Raw genomic sequence first — 22,278 nt, 5'->3', positions numbered from 1 at the left:
TGTAGTATCAAATCAATGGAAAAAGAGTAGAATCTTTCTGTTCAATATTGTACTTAAGGTTATGTCATTTGGCACTCCCTAATCCCTATTTTAGGTATGTAGCTGTGAATTTGTGGTGCCAATTTCACTTGCTTAATGACAATGCAAACTCTGGACCATTTACGAATCACTTTTCCGCAAGTTTTGTGTTTCAGATCTAGCATGATTTGTGGGATATGTCGTGTTCTTGATTAGGGTGGGATTTGATATCACGAATAAGCAACTTCACCAACTACTTCGAAGTTAGTATGTCATAATATATGGAGTACTGATTAGAATAGTAATACTGATGTCATAATATTAACTTATGTACCGACTATGGGATAGTAGAATTTTGTAATGATAAATTGTTCTCTCTTCGTTTTTGGCCTTTTCAATGAAGTTACATTTTAGACCAAAATAGGGGCATAGTAAAACTTTATAATGATAAATTGACATGTCACTATTTTCCCGTCGATCAAGTTGAAAATTCTGACAAAATTTTAATGAAATCACGTAAACGCATACTACCATCATATGCATACTATATTTTTACCTTTTTTAAGGAAACAACACAAAACCCTCGAAAACTAAACTTTAAACCCAAAACACCACAACTCGAAATCCCAAAAAAAGATGCCATACAATAATTACTCAAGAAAATATCACGGTCAAATTATAATCGTACAGAAACCCTATGTGACTTAGGTACTTATCATAATCATACAACCACCTTATCGTAATTAAGGTGATTGATTAAGTTCATGACATGCATGCTAGTATATCCCTTGCGTTTATCTCACGCATTATTTTTCAAAAAAACAAACATGAGGTTCAGCATTAATTCGTTATCCGATCGATGTTTATTGAACCTCATGCAACTGATCATGTGCAGATTATATTATAATTTGATTTCAACAGAAAGCCGAGTTGAGTTTTAATTATTTGGAAATGTACATAAATTTGGTATGTGAACAATCAATCTGGCTTTCGTTTGATATAAAATGATATAAACTTTCCATTCGAGCGGAAGGTGACACACCTAAAGAACTTGGGATGTCTATCACAAACACCTCGATTGGGTTGTTAAGACACATATTCACATCCAATGATGATTAAATAAAGAGTTTTTTTTTTATTTATTGGCGCTCCACATCATTGAATACATGAAAATTTGTTATTAAATGACTTATATATTTTTAATATGAAATGACTATTTAAGCCGATTAAAATTTTAAACAAGATAAATATTTCATATATACACCTCGAAATCATGTCCAACATGTATCTTGTTTTTTTTTTTTTTTTTTTCATGCTCTCAAAGCCACTCTAGCCCTCAATTGTAGAACAAAACGGTAACCACTAAAAGAAAAAACACATTGATGAAAAAAACTAGTTTTAACAAACAGAACATGAAATTAACATTTTGAAAGTTTCACATGAGGTAAGACTTTATATATTTTCTCATTGTTTCCGTGATTTCAACAATGTTGGTACTGCCTTTTTCGATACAATCTGATTGGGTATTAGTCTGATATGCAAACAGTACGTACTGTTTCATAAACTTACGTCGCTTACCTTTACAATTTGAAAGAACAAACTTGTTCGTGAAGAACAAATTGCCAGCAATTGAAGATAACCACGTTATATTGGAAGGATATGTTCATTCCAATTTGTCGTTTACAAACAGCATTATGAAAGGTTAGAACCTTTCCCGTATTCCAGTTACATACAACCACTATATTCATGTTCCATTTGAGGGGTTATGAGCCTTTCCAATCAGCTGCCACAAAGAATTGATTTAATTAATTACATATTTTGAAATTATACAACATCTTCCTTTTGTTCTTTTCTAACAGATGAATACGGAATACACGGTGTTGATCTGGGTGTATGTGGACAGCGTGGGGTGTATATGGTGAATGTGGAGTTTATGTAGTAAGAGTTTTTTTTTTGTTGGGGAAAAAGTAAATTTGAGGTGTATTCAGTACGTGAGATGCATTCACTAATATATAGGGTATGAATAGAACAACTCTTAAATAAATCCCAGTCCAATTAACTTACGAACATAACCAAGCTTACCAATATGAGCGTCATCTCACGTTTTAAGAGTTTTTAGATTTTTTTTTTTTTTTAAACTAAAACTTCCGTTTGATAACTATGTTTAGTTCTTAAAAAAATAAAAATTGAAAAAGCTAATTTTTAAAATTATCATTTTTTCTTAAAATTGAAAGTTGTTATCAAACAAATTTTTAATTTTTAGTTTTCAGAGAAATGAAAATTGAAAACAAAATGCTTATTCTTAACATTTTTATTTATTTATATATAAGCGATTTTACGTGTCCCCAACTACATATAAAAACTAGTGAAGTAAAGAACTTTTGAATGTAAGAATTCTGTAGAAAAGCTAGTACCTCGTTAGCATTGCAACAACACTTTGAGAGAACGAGATATTGAAATACTTGGGGAAGGAGCGCTATGTCAAAGTGTTTTATGCGTTTGCCTTGTATCTTCTGTATATCATTAGACACAAAGGAAAAGAGACATGCAATTGGGGACAACAGACCCTTAGCCTCAAATTTGACCCAAAAAAAAAGAAAAAAAAGAAAAGAAATGTTGTTGTCAAATTCTGGATAAAGTAAATTTTGAAATAATAATATGCAAATACCTGTACTTAATTTTTTTCTCTTAATTATTGGCAAGTGGGGATTTAATTATTGATTTAAGGAACGGTAATTAATGGGTACCACAAGTGACAAGTCAAACAAGCATCCCATCTCATCCAAAATAGTGATTGGATTAAAACATGAACAAACCAAGAACACCCATCACATGTATTTTATTTAATTCTTCATCTTCTTCTGCCTCATCCACACTAAAACGGTATCCAAATTGTTTTGTTTTTGTTCTGCACAATCCAAGCAATTTTGTTTCTTGCGTTTATCTTTCTTTTACCAGTCAAAATCCGTGTCTGGAAATTCAGAGCAAGCATTAGTCGGAGATTCTTGCGGCTATGATTAAATCAATTAATGAAGCCTTGTTAACTATTGATTATAATTACAGTAGGGTCCTCATACTTCTATATGAAGAGAAAGGCTCGAAATACTGTTTGATAGATCATTGTCGTTGGCTCCATTTGTTTTCATCAACTGTCTTAATTGCATGAGCCAAATGAACGACAACAACTCATCAGCATCTTACACGTAAGGCGTCACTGTTGATTTTTGCTTTTGCTCTCGACATTTTCCTGGGTTTAAGGCCCATACGGTCTTAAAAATTTAGGTTAAATAGGTAAGGCTGATTGTTACTCATACTGTAGGTGGTGCTGATCATATCTTTCGCTTCAACATATATAAACAGGTAGGCCTGAAGTATCTACATATATCTGGGGGAGAGGTTGCTCCATTTGTCTGGCATCTTCTTCCTCCCACTTTTTAGAAAAATTATTGCGTAATAGTTGGAAACTAACTTATTTTATAACGTGTAACCCCATTTCATATCATATTGAAACTTGGAACTACATATAAAATTTACTTTGAAACGAAATTTTAAAATAAAATGCTCAAAAACAACGTAAAGCAATTGCAATCCGCCAACTGTATATGCCTCGTTTCGTATATAAGATTTGATTGGATTGAAATAGATAATTTTTTAAAATTCATGTGTATATATTGAAGGAAGAAATGAAAAAATCTTGTCCAACTTAGAGGTAGACGATGAATTACTCATGAATAAAACTTATTCATTCTAATATCTCTAAATACGGTGGGATTAGAAAGAAGAAGTTTCTTGCATGTTTAATTTTCTTTTAATCCCTCAACATGGAAGATATATGGTGGGATTAGAAAGAAGAAGTTTCTTGCATGTTTAATTTTCTTTTAATCCCTCAACATGGAAGATCGTTCTCCTCTTTCATTACATACAATTTAGAGTGTTATTCATGTGAGAATATGAGAACAAAGTTCCACATTATAAAAGATGACTACTGCCTACATTGCTAATTGATTTTATAATAAAACCTCAACTTTCTTCGATGCATTGCAATCCAGTCCAAGACATCAAAATCTTTATGAGAATATGCATGAGGATCTCAAAGTCATATAATGAGTCTAGAATTAAAAAATCATAAATAAGTGCTTAAGAAAGTTTCCAGTCGCACATACGTAGCTATTTAGGACCTTTTATTGGGAATATTTGGATATCAAACAACTGTATGTGACAACTGTCGAGTTGATTTGACGTAGGAAAACCAATTAATCCGCTATAATAAAATAACTGTTTCAAAAGACCGAATTCTATTTGCAACAAATAAATTTAAGCATAACAGTGTATATATATATAGACACACACAAACGGATAATTTAACATGAGGGATTTTCATTTTTCAAAAAATATAAGTACCACCTTTTTGACCGTTGGATTGATTTTAATGAAATTGTGTGGTTGAAATTAAATTACAGGTCACACAATTTCATTAAAATCAATTTAACGGTTAAAAGGATATCCCAATTTTTTTAAAAAAATAAGAATCCTTCTTGTTAAAGAATGTGTATATATACGTGTAAAAGCGACCAATTCCTATTGCGTATCATGTTATATTTACTGGTGACGCATTCTTAACATATGGCTTCCCACCAGTTGATGCTCTTTGTGAATAAATAATCCATTAACTTAGCCACATTTACATGAATAATAATAACTAATATTGTTTCATTAAATTAATTAATTTGACACATAGTTGACGTCAATGGAACAATACACTTGTCTGTTTCACACTTGCCAACGAAATTTGATTAGTTTCCCGGTCCATGATTGAATTCAAGTATAACATTAGGGTAGTAATCTCGAGGTCAATACCCTATTACAAAATATGTTATTAGATGAAGCCTGCACATTATACGTGTGTAAATATAAAATATTTAATAAGAAAAAAATATACAGAAGAGGGAAGTTGGAAAGGAGAAAACTTGTGTGAGACTCAACTTGTCATTGAACAATGCCTAATGACACGACGATTCAATCAAAATTTGACACATGGTTAAATTTAACTACAATTTCCTATTTACTTAAAAACTGAAAAATATTATTTCCAACGTTAAAACAAATAAAACAAAAACATCCACCCGGACTTCCTACACCGGAAAAGCCTGGAAAATAAACTTTAATATGGGTTGATTAGTTTCCTAAGTAAGGGATACTTGTTGCATTCATCACATTCCTCCAGTTTATGTGTTAAATCTCTTTTGTCTCCAAAGAACTGAAACCCCATCACTTCATATTTTCTCTCAATGGATTAATTGGAATTGTATGGACTTTGGTCATGAAAACGATTACATATGATTTAACCTGGATTTGTTTTTTTTTTTTTTTTTTTTTTTTTTTTTTTGCAGTGATGAACCATTATCTGCAAACACAAAATATTTCTCTTTTATTTTTCAAAGAATTAGGCTAACCATGATAAGAAAATCTTTGAAAATGAAAAATATATAGCTTATTCCCTAAAAGTTTAGTCTAACGATATCATCTTCGGCGCCAACGAGGGAGGGGTAAATTCTCATGTGGAGGAGTGCTCTGATTGGGTGATTGAAGTCTATTCTTAATTTTACTAATCTTTATAATATATTTTCAGTTTTTATGTAATTATGAAATCTTTAAAAGGTAAACTATAACTATGAAATCATAATTAAATCTTGTCATGTGTCAATTTTGATTGAGTTGTAGTGCCATTAAGCATTGTTTAGTGGCACTTAAGCACCACATAAGTTTTTTTTCTCGTTGGAAAGGGGGAGAGAGAGCCTACTTGGGGAAGATTTTTATTTTTGTTTTTATTTCTTAAAATTAAAGATATGCAATGATGACATGTGGATGGTGTTAGAAAATGAGAATTGTCAACCTAGTTGCCTCTCGGCCATCCATTTTTTAAGGTTAAGGAATTAATATTGTAATCTGATTGTATTTCTGATTTGTAAGATCCCTACTTGCATGTTAAGCTTACACGCTTGTATATATTAGGCTTTGTGCTATGAATAGAATTATCAAGTTTATATTTTCTACAGATGAGAAAAGAGAAAAACAACAAAACTTAGTTTGTGCGAAATTAAATTATTGTTCGTAATTTTATTTTGTATAAAAGATCAAATTATATTTTCATTCTCTTTTAATGAACAAACAAAATTTTGTTAATAGGTAATTTAGATAATAAACTTGACTATGTTGCTAAAATTATGCCAAATTGAAAGGTCTAGGTCATGTAAATGAAAGTGCATACGTTACATGAAAAACAATGTTTGAACAAGTTACAAAAGTTGAAATTTATTTAACAACAGTTACTAGCGGTAGAAGGGAAGTAGTCAAACTTCTAATAAAACATGCGAGAAATCTCGATTATCTAACACGGCACTTTAACTTCACATCCTTCCATCACAATCCGTTCGACTTTAGTTATGAGTAGTTTGGTTAGATTAGTTCATCCTAAAGAAAATATGTGTCACCGGTGTGAATATTTACTGTATCTTTCGGTGTATAACATGCACCTGATAAATGAAGAGGTGGATATTTGATTTCAAAACTAAAAATTAAACCTAAAAAATCTCGATAAAACAGTATCTGTCTTTAAATAAATTAATGAGGGGTAAAGGGAGCTAGATAAAGAGTGAAGGGGAACACTCGGATTCACAGGGACAAATCAACATGGTGCTTAAGTTAAATGTTGATTATTGTTTACCAAATAAGTTGAAACATTTAGATTTTAAGAAAAACTAATGAAAAAGGTTTGAAAACTTTGAGTTTTTACGATAAGGACAAAATAAAGGGTAAAACGAATAGTATCAAGATTGACTTTTTAATGTAAAAATGTGATTTTTTGTTAAAATAAATAGTACTGAAAGCTTTTCTTTAAAGTTTCTTAGATTTTAAAGGGTTTCGAGTGTTGTGTGTTCAGCCACGGGCCCAGTCCACATCATGGTTCAGGAACATGCTTGTTTGACGAAGGTGAACCCTGATGTCTATCAGGTTGTCTACTCGAGGATGTGTCTAATAATTTGTGATCTGAAGAAAATCTTATTCATCACGAAATGCATTTTTCAGGTAGCTAGAAAAAGACGTTGTTTGCTCATAACAGGTAAAGGTTTGCTTCTTGCGGTAGAAATCGAAGAAGGTCTGGTACTCTATAATCATGCTCTCATTGTTGACTATATTGTAGATACTCTAGGAGATTTGTAATTTATTGTAATCTTACGATTCAGTTTCTTTATCTTTTATAATTACTTTTCTTATAGAATAAGGCATATGTGTCTATATATTGTAAATCCTAGAAGATGGATAAACCAACGAAGTATTCAATGTATTTCATGGTACTAGAGTCAGGGAACGAATTTGTAATGCCACGTGATGGGTGGATCCCCTTGATCCCTTGCGATGATGGCGGGTCTCTTGGCTCTACGGGTTGGGTGAGTCTCTTGGTTCCACATGGTTGTTGATGTGTGGATCTCTCACGTTTAACCCACTAATTGGGTCCTAATGAGAGGGTGTGTTGAAATATACCACATTGGCAAGATGAGGGAGAAAAGAAGAGTTTAAATATCTTAATCCTACTCTAACTAATACCAATGCATTTTGTGGTAAAACCTGACACTTGTCGAATTGTGCAGGTGGTAATTAACAAGTTGGGAACAATATCGGTATTGTTGGAAGCTCATCTCTCTGATAACTTAACTTGTCAATTCTTTGGATAGGCTGCTCTTGGTTATATATACCGTTGAGAGTGTGAATCTAATGATGGAAAAATAAGAGACTATGCATATTCTTATAAAAAGTTGGACGACGTACTTTCGACAATAGTTGGGAACAATATCGGTATTGTTGGAATCTCATCTCTCTGATAACTTAACTTGTCAATTCTTTGGATAGGCTGCTCTTGGTTATATATACCGTTGAGAGTGTGAATCTAATGATGGAAAAATAAGAGACTATGCATATTCTTATAAAAAGTTGGACGACGTACTTTCTGTATTGTCGAGTGATTTATAAAATCTCAATTTCTCTAATAGTATATTGTTATATTCTTATATTGTCCGTCAACTGAACATATGTCTCCAATTGTAAGGGTCCAAAATCGCTTAAAGGGTTGTGGTCCTGTGGACAACAAAAGCCACATTATTTTAAGGTCAAAAATTTTTATAGCCCAGCACAGGCAGCCCCAGTGCACGCCAACCTCTCACAAATTTGTACATTGAAAAAAAAAATATTAAGGGTCATTATCATTCTTTGATTAATATTAATGTGATTTAATTTAATTAATTAATTAACTGTTGTTTGAGTGTTGACTCATTCACCGGAAAAAGTCACCAGTCCTAATGTATATGAACTTTTCTCAGAAGATACATAGAATAGTTGATCTATTTCAAAGATTTATTTCTATGTAGTACGTACAATAATCGATTGATTTCGAACTATATGGTGGTAGGCTTTAGTGGAAAGGGTAAAAGCTAGGGGTTAAGGGCATTAGTTGGTCTCTCAAAGTACCATTATTCATAAAATTTAGCCCTCTCAAAATTATGTTGTTCTAGTAGTGTGAGAGGTAAGGGGTTAAAATGTATTAGGTTGCTAGTTTTCATTGGCAATTAATTTCTTCTTAAATTGAGTCTTGAAGAGCCTTTGACAAGAGCCAGAACCAAACTGACCCCTTGGAGAGCCATGCCATGAGCTATTTTATCCTAGGCTAGATATGTCCCATTAGAAATTAAATTTTGTTTTTTTTGAAGTTAAAAACACTTTTGAGTAGGTTAGTTTGCATACATTAGATATTCTTTTAAGAAATACCGATTAGGTTTCAACTCTACAAAAGTCTCTTTGAACCAAGTGTTTCTATTAACCATTGTTTGAATATTATTTATTTGCTACTACTAGAGAATTTGTTGTAGTTTCATATTTTTCTAACTCTTTCGCATAGAATGTGAATAAGATGTGACGTTCTTATAATATTGTAAGATATGTTACTATCTAAAACAATTAATTGATTTCAAACTATATAGTTTTTGAAGCTTAACGAAATACCAATTAAGTTTTGAACGTGCATGTTTGAAAGTGATTTTAAAATGACTGAAAGTACTTTTAGTGAAATTGTTTTTGAAACCGATCTTTATTAAAAATCCAAGTGGATCCGGAAAAAAAAAGCACTTGAAGTGCTTCCTGCAAGACGTAATAGATATGTGTTCGTGCAAGAAGCACTTCAGGTGCTTTTGGAATCCAAAATCAATTTCATCAAAAGCGCTTTCAGTCTTTTTAAAAGCACTTTCAAAAGAACCCGTAGTCTCTTTGAACCAAGTTTTGCCATGAGCCCTTGTTTGAATATCATTATATATTTGCTACTAATAAAAAGAATTGTTAGTTTCACATTTTTAGAACTCTCTTGTATAAAATGAGAATATAGAATGAGAATGAGACGTGACACTCTTATAATATTGTAAAATATATCACGTCGACGATGAATGGTTAAAATGTTCGGTTTAAACATCTAGTGCTCTTATAATATTGTAAAATATATCACATCGACGATGAATGGTTAACATGTTCGGTTTAAATATCTAGTGCTCGACTACAAAATGATTTTATTTAGCACTACTCTATTGATACTATAGAAGTAAAAATGCATGCATGTAAATGCTGGTCTTTAGGAAACTCAAACTTGTATTGATTTTCACCATTACTTGCATAAATTAAGATTTAACCTACCGTGGCATACAAGATAATGACAGACCTAGACAACATGTCCAAACAAGTAAAGGGCACATGCCCTTTGACTCATTAACCCCTGCACAAACCTCTTTCACTTTCACTTTCTCCTTTTTTTTTTTACTACTACTACTAAAAGCTTTAGTAAGCTAGGTTTAACCTAGGGCGCACTTTAGCAATCAGAGGGTTCGCCATCTCACACGACAGCTTTAGCACCTCCGATAAGTCCACGGTATTCCCATCCAACGGTTGCCATTCGTACTCGTGTAACAGCGAAGCTACCCAAAACGTCACCGTCGTTAATCCCAGAGCCTTTCCCGGGCAAGTCCGCCTACCCGACCCAAACGGTGCAAGCCTAAGATCCGAGCCGAAAACGGAAAACTCCCGCTCTCCTTCCCGGGCTACAAACCTCTCGGGCTTAAACTCCAGTGGGTCCGCCCAGACTTCAGGGTCCCGCGAAATGGCCCACATATTCACCATGGCTGTGGTCCCCGCGGGCACATGATACCCATCTATCGTTGTTTCTGTGATCGCCAGGCGGGCCCAAGATAAAAGTGGGCCCGGTGGGTGCATCCTCAAGACCTCTTTCACCACAGCCGTCAGATACACCAGCTGGGAGATATCTGTCTCATCGACGGCTCGTGACCTCCCAACAACTTTGTCTAGCTCGTCGTGGACCGTCGATTGGACTTGGGGATGCAGAACCATCCTCGCCAGAATCCACTCGATCAGAACCGCCACCGTGTCCGTCCCTCTAAATATCATTTCCTATACAGCAAACGACACCGTTTAGATAATAGAAGATTTTATTTAAAATCCGAGTAAATATCGGGAGAGAGCGATTTAAATTCGTACCCAAAGGACGGCGATCATATCGGAGTCGGACAACTTATCAGGTCCTTGGAGGGAAAGCAGGACGTCGACAAAGTCAGGGGCCTTTTCGTCTTTTTCGGATTTGAGACCGGTTCGGTGCTCGGAAATGATTTTGGAGACGAACCGGTTCACCTTGGGGACGAGATTGGAGCATCTATACCGGATTTTCTGGGCATCAAAACCGGCCAACCAGGGAAGATGATCGGACCAATTTAACATACCCAACAAATCGTAGCCTTCGTCGACCAACCCTTTGAGCTCCTCGACCTCATTGTCAACCGAGCCGAATTCGAGCTCGTACTTCCTGCCAAAAACAGAGCACATCATGTTGTTCAGCGACGCCCGCTTGATCACGTCACGAACCGCCAGTTTCTCCTTGTGGGTTCCGAACATTGCCGCCATTTGAGAAGCTATGTCCCTCCTCTGGGCCTCGGAGGCCTTGATTTGCTTGGGGGAGAAGAGGTGGGTGGCGGAGATACGCCTGAGGGTCCGCCAGTAGACGCCGTAGGGGGCGAACCCGATGGCCCGGTTGAACATGAGGGAGTAGGCGGATTCCTTGACGGGGCGGTCGGCGAAGACGGAGCTGTTGAGGATGTCTCTGGCGACGTCGGGGTGGCACGTGACCACGACTCTGGTTTGGCCGAGGCTGAAGGCCATGAGGCGCGCGGCGTTGAGGGATAGGGCGGCGGAGGCGATTTTGCGGTGGGCCAGGGAGGTCATGAGGGACATGCTGCCTATGAGAGGCAGACCTCTGGGCCCCGGAATGGTGTTCTTTTTCGACAAGGGGCCGATTGTTTTGATGTTGCGTCCCCATGCTGGGCCGCCCGGGTGAGACCAGTAAATTAGAGAGGTGAGAAGCCATGTGAGGGAGACGATGAGAAGCGTGCATGCAATGCTTTCGGGAGAGAAAGCTCTGCATTTGGAGGCCAGGGCAAATACCCATAGGCCTTCTATCTCGGTTTTCATGGCGGAATTGTAGATTGTAGAGAGAGAGAGAGAGAGAGAGAGAGAGTAGGGGGTAGGCTTCCTTTTGCAGTGAGAAAAAGGACGGGAAGGAGGAGTGGCTATTGAGTTTGAACCAAAAACTAGCTGATGGATGGGGCTATATATAGGAAAGATATGGTGCATATTTTTTCTGGCTTGGATTATGAAATTCTTTTTTTATTTGATACGTCGATATTCTATGGTAAGGAAATGAAAGATCGTTGTAAGAGAATAAAAGGTTGCATTTTTACATCGATATTTTTAAATTAAGGGAATAGAGAGTTCGGTTAAATCACACAATGGATAATCTAATTTGGTATTGAATTTGTCATCTACGAGATTCAAAGCTAAAACCTCTCATTTTTAAGTGAAGAGTAATATTGTTAGACCGTAATACCGAGTGACAATAAAAGGTGGCGTTCAGCTGTATAAAAATAATAAAATCTTTTTCTTCAAAAAATAATGAAATCTCTCCCCAAAAAATGAAGAAGTATATCATCCTATTCTAAAAATAAAATTTTAGAGTAAAAACTTAAACAAGTGAAAAAAAGAAAAAATTGAAAGAAACATGAAAAGTAAATAGAAAACCGTTATACTGAAGAGTGGGAACGTAGAGGTTCTAAGTTTATAACTGAAAGAAGTTATTTTTTATTAAATTTTGTTCTAATAAAGTTAGTTCGAAATATTTGGGAGATACGCCGCAAGATGTGCACGACACTATTTTGAGGTGGGCGTGTGAATAGCACGCTACATGACCTAGGCAGATTTGTCTTGTCGATTGGAATTACAAAAAAGAGTAAGTTGAGGAGAGATTTTCTGATGTTCAAATTATGACGTGGTACATTATGTTTCATAATATAAATGACGAAATATTTATGTTAATAAATTAACAACAAATAACTCGTAGTCGTATCTTTTTAAGAGATTACTCTATTTGTTTAGTAATTGTATGAATAACTTAATCACTAGGTCAACTTGACTCGTGCGAGGATTTCATCCCTCCTTTCCCTTGACTTTGCTTTCAGTTCGGGTTGTTGGTTAAAGCTTAGAAGTTAGAACATAAATATTTAACCTAATCTATAATTATAATTAAAAAAATCATGAAAAATTAACTCCAACACTTACTTAAAGAAAATAGTTGGGAGAACAAATTTATCTGTTGCAATATATTGTATCACATCTCTATAGACGAGTAACCTACTTAGTGAGTCTTACCGGCTTCTATTAAAAAGAGGCGCAAACAAACGGAACATGATCAATTGACCTAAAATACATTATAAAATTGTTTTTTAGAAGAAGCGGAATTGGTTTTATTATGAACGTTTAAAATGCATAAAACCATCAAGGAGGACATTCAATATGATATCTGGAGGTTCCTCAAATCAATAAGAATCAAAATTAGAAATTAAGCTCAATTTGACCAATCTACGCGCCACACAATTGGAACAAGGACGAGAATGACAAACGTTGAAATCAGTAAGTTGTTGTAAACCTGCGTTGATGATATCCTCTCTGCAATCACAACCAACGGAGGAACATCTTGCTGGAAACTGCCCAGTGACTGAACAAGTTGTAAGGAATCACTTTTCAAGGATGAATTGATTCCACTGGTGATCCAACGCACATTGCACACCTTCCCTAGCAGCCAAAAACTCCACCATCGTAGGGGTTGTGGCATGAGATATTTTACGACAGCAACCTCCAGCATAGCCACCGGCAATACTATATTAATTGTATTTGCTTTATTCTTTTTAATTGAAAATATTTACCAGTATTTACTGTGTTTCTTTAGGAATGGCTATATATTAATTATGCACATCTGCATTTGCTTTATTCGTTTCAATTTTAAATTTGAGAAATTACACAACAATTAACAAACAATATTATCTCATAACTTTTGTTTTGAAGCTGGAAATTACCTCATAAACATTAAACAATTACGCTCATTAAAAAGCAACTAAATCTAATCTAATCGACTGGATATTTCTCACACCATTTTTAATTAAAACTACACTTTCGCGTCAATTTAAACAGCAACAGCAAATAAAAAAGCCTTCTGTAGGCGCAGCCGTGTAGGAGGGACTCGACAACCAAGTATGGCAGCAGTCAGTTCAGGTTCCCCGGCAGGACACGTGGCGGCGCTTGTGGCGCTGTGGTTGGGTGAGGGAGTTGAGGCGCACATGAATGCCCATGCACTCGAGAAGAACTCTAGGCTACGACGGGTGCATGCATTCGGTGGCTCATGCATGGCTTCTGGTCTGGTCTGATGCAGTGTCTTTAGGCCTCTGTGCGGAATTGTGAAAAGATCGATCGACTGAGATAATAATATCTGGATTATGGTTATCATCTCTGTTTTATTGACACGTGGCGGGCGCATGCGAGAGCCATGAGTCACCTTGACCATGACTGCTCCTACCCACGTTCCAAAGCTCCTGCGTATATCGGAACTTGGAAACCCTAAAACACTGTTGGAGTTGGAAACGTGTTACTTGTACCCTAGTAAATATCATTATTTCAGGTGAAAAATACGTCATAATTTAACAAATGACAAGCTTATAATTCTTTTGATGATTAAATACATTAACTTGAATTCAATTCACTTGAAATTGAATTAAATGTTAAGAATACTATTTTTTTTTTGGTAAAATTTGTTAAGAATACTTTTAAAGAACATAACTATATATCAATAACACAACAAATACATAACTACAGAGTAATGTTATATTTACCATATTTTTCATATCATATTTGTATCATTTTACTAATAGATATGTGTTTTATCTTTATTAATTAGAAATATGATACAAATGTAATATGAAAAATTTGGTAGGAGTAGTATTTTTTATAACTACACATCGGAACATGATAGAGCTTATTCTTTCCTTAAATGGTTGAGGGCGGTTGTTGCTACACTCGAGGTCTTGTGTCGCATTATTCGTTCAATATCATCTCTATATTCAAAAATAAATTTTTTAAATTCAAAATTAGAAAGAAAATAATAGGGATATTAGTTTATATAGTTGATTGTGATGAGTTGGAGTATCATGCTTGCTCGTAAGTCTTAAAATCTTGTTTTATATATGGTATTATGTGCAATACAAAATACAACATACGTATGTGTATTTCATACCACTAAAATCAAATGACAAGAAAAATTTTCAATGGGTAGAGTACTATTTTATATGTTATTTCCATTGAGATTTGAAAAGTACAGGAGAGGCCTACAAATGTATATCAAATTAATTATAATGGATCAGGATCCTCTCCTAATCTAAGGATGAGGATCCTCATGACCAAGGGATGTGGATCGTTGGATGAAAATCCAACGGTTATAATTATTATAACTTTAAAGGAACCCCCTGTTTGTAGCCGTTGGATTTTTATCTAACGGCTCACATCCCTTGGTCATGAGAATCCTCATCCTTAGATTAGGAGAGGATCCTGGTCCAATTATAATCTATTTGACATGTGTTTTAATAATATTTTACATACAAAAAATTATCTACGTTTAATCTGTTGACAGTTGAAAAGTACACAGGAAAGAAGAAACGTAGCTTTTTGTAATGAGGTTATGTACAAGTATTATATTCGTATTATAGCAATTTCATTTATTTATGAATAATGCTATTCATATCATATTTTTATATTACATTTCTATACCATGTTAGGTGACATCTGATGTGGATAGCTACATCATTTGAAAAATTTGCAAAATCTAAGAAAATGAAAGAGAAAAACTGGTCGTATACCACAATCATCATTTAATTAACTAGTTTTTCTTAATTATTAGTTTATTAAATAATGAACTAAATTTAAAAATCTGATTAATTCAAATAATGTGGTTGTCTATATCAAATGTCATCTAAAATTATATGAAAATGTAATACAAAAACATGGTATGAATAACATTATTCTTTATTTATCTATTTTGATAACTTGCGTAATTAATCAGAACGTGTGGCACGCAAAGTAATTTTGTACTGTTCGGCAGGGACAAACATTTAGAACCCAATGGACGGCTTGGATTCTGGAGAGTCGCGCACAACATTACCCTGTACGTAGATTTGTAAGCAAATTCTAACCAAACAATGCGGTCAAACGAATGACTTACGACCCAATGAAGACTGACTAGATTCAAGTCAATAGACAATTTATTCTAATAATTTATTTGGAGGAATCATTTGGTTTAATGTAAAATCACCACACAGAGGGTCAATGTTTTATGTGAATTCTAGATACGTATTTTACACGGCTCATTCTAATTTAATTTCTAGCGCATGTGAATCATACAATGATGATTAAAGAAAGACTGAAATATCTTTGTAAATCTTCTTATTCTTTTAAAAGATTTTGTACCTAAACACAATGGTGACAAAAAAAAAAAAAAAAATTGAAACGTCTCTGTACATTTTCTCATTCTTTCAAAAGATTCTGTGACTTAACCACCAACTAGTTTTTTTTTTTTTTTTTTAAATAAAAAAATTAGTTTATCGCACATTTTATCCTAATTGCAGCAAATCAAGAAACGGCTGTAACCTTGATTTTTGTGTTAAGATTTAAGGAGATGGACTCACCATGAATGGGGTCGTCGTTATGATTAAAATATTTGCACGTGTAGGACTTTAGGTAATTGCAATGAAACATGGACCCACCCACTTCCCATTGTTCTGGTTTTTTATGTATTAACTTTTTACATAATGATATAATATTCTTTCTATACAATTTTTTTTTTTTTTTTTAACCATACAAAATTAATTTAAACTATATGAATGCAAACCAGGACTTGGACATAATGGGTTCAACATTTATAACGTCATGGCATCTGACCAATTTGGTTTATTGGTATTCAATAATAACTTGTTCATTATTCAATATTCACTTGGTACATAAAATACGAGTGGTTATCTATTTGAAAGTTTTGGAATGAGGTATGACATTTGACTGTGATCAATGGTGGACTTAAATGCCTTTAACTTTTTCATACTCATTTAAATTAGTCCTACACTTCGAGATGTCAGATACCTCAGGCTGCGGCCGAAAAAAAAAATCACTTTGTCGCAGGAGGTTTGGAGTTTAAATATATACACAACAATTTTGGATAAAAATTGAAGTAAAAGAATTACAGGTTTCATATTGATTTAATAACATTTATACATTGAATGGTGAAGTATATGTGGGCTAACTTTTTATCTTTTAATCTCTATATATAATGTGCTTAGATTTTTATTTTCGTGTTAGAGAGATTAAATTTGTAGATAAAATTTTATAAACTAAGTGACATATAAGTTGATAATTGGATTATTACTTAAGCGTTGACAAACATGCATTACTTATTAGTGATATATTATTTAGTTTACAAACTTTGTCTACAAATTTAGTGTCCTAACATTACTTCTTATTTTGAAGTAAAAGAATTATAGGTTTCATATTTATTTAATAACATTTATACATTGGTTGGTGAAGTATATGTGGGCTAACTTTTAATCTTTTAATCTCTATATATAATGTGCTTATGATTTTTTTTTCCTGCTAAGGAGATTAAATTTGTAGACAAAATTTTATAAACTAAATAATATGTAAGTTGATGATTGGATTATTACTTAAATGTTGACAAATATGCGCATTACCTATTGGTGACATATTATTTGGTTTACAAATTTAGTCTCCTAGCATTACCCTCTTCTTATTTTGATGAGCAATGTGCTTTGGTCAGTTCTTGGGAGTTGGCTGATCATTGTCAAAGGCTAGCATATAAAATTGCCAAATATTTTTGTTGGATTCAAAAGAGATTATTAAGCACGACTAAAAGAGTTAATTGCTTAATGCGTTCTCTAATGTGAACAGTTGAATTTAATAATCTCCAACCCCCACGAGGGTTTTGAAAATATTATACATAAAGCAGGGAAGACTATAAGAGCAAATCAAATATCCAAATTTTGTGGTATTAATTACCTCGTAAAAGACCACCAAACTTGAAGGAAACTTCCCATGTTGGATTGTCCGTCATTTGTGGATGATTAGTTTATTAATCATGCACAAATTTTCCAAAAGCCCATAAGAAAATGTCACCATGACCATCACAGCTTACTATATACGTTTGATAATATCAGGCATGCCTTGTACGGATCTTTTAGTCAATATATTGCTGATGTGTTGTAGACTCGAGAGGTTGAAAGACCATATAGACGAAATTGCAGTGAAAGAAAGTTAAAAATGACCCTTACTATATATTTGTGGGATAATAAATTTTTATGCACGATACAAATATTTCTTAATGTTGATCCAGACTTAATTATATACTGGTCGATACAAACAAACATGTTGCCTAGTTAAAAGAAGTTGGTCTGATACCGATGATAATTATGTTATTAATTAGGATAGCCATGCAACTACTGCAACCTCTACATTTGATCCTATAATTGATCACATATTTTTTAAATTGAAACTAAGTAGATTCATATGATTATTTCCGTAATCTAACTTAAAGGATTTGGAAGTAGCTTGTAGCTTAGTTGGTTATGAGCGTTCATCTTTGTACTCAAAGTCCCGCATTTGAATTTAATATAGATTATAATATTATTTGTAAAAATGAAAGAAAACTAACTTACAAGGACTCCATGCATGTAGGAACAAAATGTAGCTAATTAACCAGAGAAAGTGGTCGAATCAAACAGCGGGGATTACAAAGTAATTCCCACTAGCCTACCACTATGATATTTGCATGGTTTTATATTTTGATGCAAATCCATGGCATTTCGATGAAACTTATGCATATCTTAGGTGTTCTCGAGAATATATGGTTTGGGATTGAGCATGTGTGCGCATATATTTTAGATTAACTTGTGTATCAAGAAATCCAAAACCAATTAGTTGACTTGAACAACTTTATCGGAAGTCTTCTATTCAATCATATATGCACAACGTAGTCCTCATCAATTTCAAAAAATAAAATAAAATATTAGAACTTCTTGCGCATGAAACCCCACATTAAACGCTAGTTAGAGCGCACAATGTTTGTATTTTTGTTTAATGAAATATGCTTAATTCAAGAAGAGTTTGCCACTAATTTTAGCAAAATTTTCCTTCTAATTGCTCATTTGGATCAACGTATCAATGGCACGGTCAAAACCACGTAAATTGTCACACGACTCACACCAACTTTATCACTATTTTTTCCTTTTGAGTTGTGCATGGTCAACTTGCTTTTCAGTTGGTGATAACATACCACTAATCACTAATGAAAGATAAAATTAGTTGCTAATGAAAGAGTGAAGAAGAAACCTAATTAGTTTTGAACTAATCTTAACGATCTTCTTTTCTATGTGAAGGTGTATCACACGGGGACCATTGCTAAAGAGTTGATGCTCTTAATTTTATAAAATAACAAGATAAGAAGAACCATTAAGCATGGAAGATTGCACTAATCATACAAATCAAGGTCAATGCAAAGTTAACAATCAACTGATCAAGTAGTGCGATAGCCGCTGGTCCGAACCTAACCCACTTGGGTTAAACAACTCCCACGACGATTGGATTCGATATGCTATGTAATGAGACAGAGTGAAGTTCCATTTTGACTGGTGGGGGAGCTTTGAAGATTCTTGACTTTTATTTTTATTGTTTTTTCCTTCAAAACTACTTGAATCTTTGAATAATTGTTGGAGAACATGTCCAACTTTGGGCCGTGGTCCTTCATGGAGCCCTTCTTTTTTCGGGGTTCTTCAGGCATAAAATTTGATGATATATGATCCTTGGATTGCCACTTTCTTTTGACTGTAAAAAGATGAACAGAGGTAACTGAGAAGCTAAAATTGGGTCCTACATGTAGCTTTGTTTGTTCTTAAACATCACATAAAAAATATTCCAATCAGTCACTGACTCAATGTGCATGTCAAGTTGTCTTAATCTATCATCTTTTGATTTTTTCAGAAAGAGAGGAAATTTCCTTTTTGTTAAATGTTAATTTTCCTTCCCATGAACAAAGTAACGAAACATGAATGTTTTTTCCTTTACAGTACTTTCTATTCACTTGAACATGATTAACTTTGTTGCACGATTGAACGATTGATCAATTAAATAAAATTGCCTATTTCGAACACATTCATTTATTTATAGGTGTTTTTTGGATTGATGAAGCAATGATGGTTAATTAGTGGTCAGTTCATGTAGTAGCTCGACAAACGTAAGTCCAAGAAGAATCGGTTTTGAGGAATCTGAAGTTTTGTACGGTGTATATCAGAAAGTTTTGAGTTATATATGCTTCTATACTAACTGGCTCGAGATGGTTTTGGCAGTGATTTTAATATATTAAGAAATTGATGGAGTGTTTTTTTGGAAAATTCTGTTTTATTTTCCTTTTAAGAGTATGGTTTACTAGAAGTATTTAAACAACATAGTTGTTAGTTCAATTGGGGTTTACTGTGGTTGCACATAACTAGGGTTTAAAGCTTTGTAACAAATGAGGGAGTGAGCAGTGAGGATTTCCTTGTTATTAAAAGAACACTGATGAAATATGGACGAATGACTGGATTGAAATATTCAAAAATAAATGCCCCTGATCAAATTGATACCGGGAATACTAATATTGCAATCGCTAGCTAATTAATTAGCATAAATTCTGTGGATTAAAATGATCATATAAGATCGTTTAGTCCGACAGGCAACAAATAAGAGAAAATTGTGGAGGATGCTTACTTTAAAGGAAGGAGCAACTTTATGAAATTCTAAAGGCATAACCAAAGTGCACCAACTAGATAAACAACAAAGCCTAATCTTGAGCTCATATTCTCAATTTCCTTTGTGCAGATTTGATTCTTCATGGAAATGTTTGTTTATAGTTATTAACCTATTACAGGCTTAACAACTTGCATACTCAATATTCATCACACCTATGCAAAAATGTATTTTCTAGACTCCAGTAGTTCTCCTTCTCTACTGCTTCTTTCAATATTTATAGTTTGGTTGGTGCCAAACAACCCGAAATTACAGTTAGTCTCAAAGATCTAACACCAAACTGCAAATGCCACCCACGTACATATAGACACTTAAAAAAAATAATTAGCGTATCAACTTTAATCTTGACATTGCATGAATCAATAGGAACATCCAATTAGTGGGTACACATTATAGTATTGTTCATGCAATTAACTATTCAATTGTTTAAATATTAATCCACGTCGGGGATGAAGAACAAGATAATGATGCTTACAGGAGTTTAGTGTTTGGCTGATTGGAATCATATCTTTTGGTTTCAATCTAAATTAATTTACGACGAGATATTATGCTGATCTTTTTTACTAAAACACTTAGATCAACATCGTCTAGCTTGCATGCAATATATAATGCTAGTTGCTTAAGAACTAAACCCCACATGTAATAATCATAAATCTTTGTTTAAGTGGTATGAATGAAATGAAGGGGAAAGGCCGGCCCTTAAGGGGAGCCCTATGACCATCGAGGCCGCAAGTGCTCATCCATACAACTCCATATGTTGCTCAAATAGTAATTAGGTGCAAGGACTCAAGTGCTCCGTCGGAACTCTTTGCGCTGCCGGAACCATAGCTAGGACCGAGATGTGTTTTAAGTTCATCTGTTTTGTTGGGCGATATTGTAATCATTAATTGATAGATGACGCCCATCTTTATCAACGAGTGTTAGATGGTTCCTGCCTCCTTTATATAGGATGTTATCATTTCTGTGAAGTTAATAGGGGGTTTTTTTTTTTTTTGGGGTAATATAAGGGGGTGGATCACCCAAAACTAGCTCTAGTAGTTATTACAAACAGTCCTAGTTCTATCAAATTATCAAGTAAACGAGTTCCAATCAATTTAGGCAGGTTCTAAAAATAATGATACTCAAGATCTATATTATATGCACACTCTCCCACCCTTTAGTGTAGATAATATCATTTGTTAATATATATATATCCATATTATATAACTCCAATTGGCAAGGTCATTCACCATTATATTTAGACATGAACTAACTCGTATTTTGCTACGATTATCATAAATTGTTTGTATTATATTGAACATTGATGTTGTCAAGAAGATGAAAGCTAGTATTAATCATAATCTAAACTACTTATTAATAGAGCTCGGTTTGTCAATCAAAACTCCAGAAATGTACTATTCTAACCCTCTCTATTAATAAAACTCTGTTTGTCAAACAAAACTCTAAAAAACTACTATTCTAACCCTCTTGTCAAAACTAAACAAAAATAATAATAAAAACATGAGCAATTTGATAATTACATGCAACACAAATTTTGCTATTTTTTTTTTTTTACATAAACCTCACAACTAAGTAAACATAACACACTCTATTTCAAATTAAAATTGTGAAAATGATTTTTTTTTCCCACGTCTCCCACTTCAAACACCCCCCCCCCCCTCCCTCTTTCAAGTTCCACGCCCAGTTTTATTTCCCTTTTTTAGTGTTTTTTTTATTTTAATAAACGATATTATTTATAGTAAGAGAGAAGAGGTGGGTTTAGCCTTTTAGTGTTTTCTTTTTTTCATTAAAAAGATGATAAATATTTTTATAACAAATAATAGACAAATTTAATTACACACTTATTATGTGTGGGCTTCGACTGACATTAATTAAATTAACCACTAGAGCTGAATTCATCTCCACACATAAGCTTGAAATACTATTGTCTACTGCAAG

The 22,278-nt window shown here is 33.9% G+C and overlaps 1 protein-coding gene across 1 annotated transcript; it reads right to left on the bottom strand.

The window, feature by feature from the left end:
- Positions 1–9,687: 9,687 nt before the first annotated feature.
- On the bottom strand, positions 9,688–11,811 carry LOC137720554 (cytochrome P450 78A9). Its single transcript, XM_068459637.2, has 2 exons — positions 10,606–11,811; positions 9,688–10,518 (listed from the first exon to the last, which is right to left on the bottom strand). The coding sequence occupies exons 1-2, from the start codon at positions 11,749–11,751 to the stop codon at positions 9,892–9,894; spliced, it is 1,773 nt and encodes a 590-aa protein (XP_068315738.2). The 5' UTR covers positions 11,752–11,811; the 3' UTR covers positions 9,688–9,891.
- Positions 11,812–22,278: the final 10,467 nt, after the last annotated feature.

Source organism: Pyrus communis, chromosome 1 (assembly GCF_041283825.1).
Source record: "Pyrus communis isolate YQ-2024b chromosome 1, ASM4128382v1, whole genome shotgun sequence".
Classification (NCBI taxonomy): Eukaryota; Viridiplantae; Streptophyta; class Magnoliopsida; order Rosales; family Rosaceae; genus Pyrus; species Pyrus communis.
This window is presented reverse-complemented; position numbering and strand designations above follow the sequence as displayed.

Bases quoted from the DNA above. Each gene is read 5' to 3' on its own strand.
- LOC137720554 (XM_068459637.2), bottom strand. From the start codon at position 11,751: ATGCACCATATCTTTCCTATATATAGCCCCATCCATCAGCTAGTTTTT. The intron at 10,519-10,605 runs GTACGAATTTAA...TTTGCTGTATAG, and splicing joins ATATGATCGCCGTCCTTTGG to GAAATGATATTTAGAGGGAC.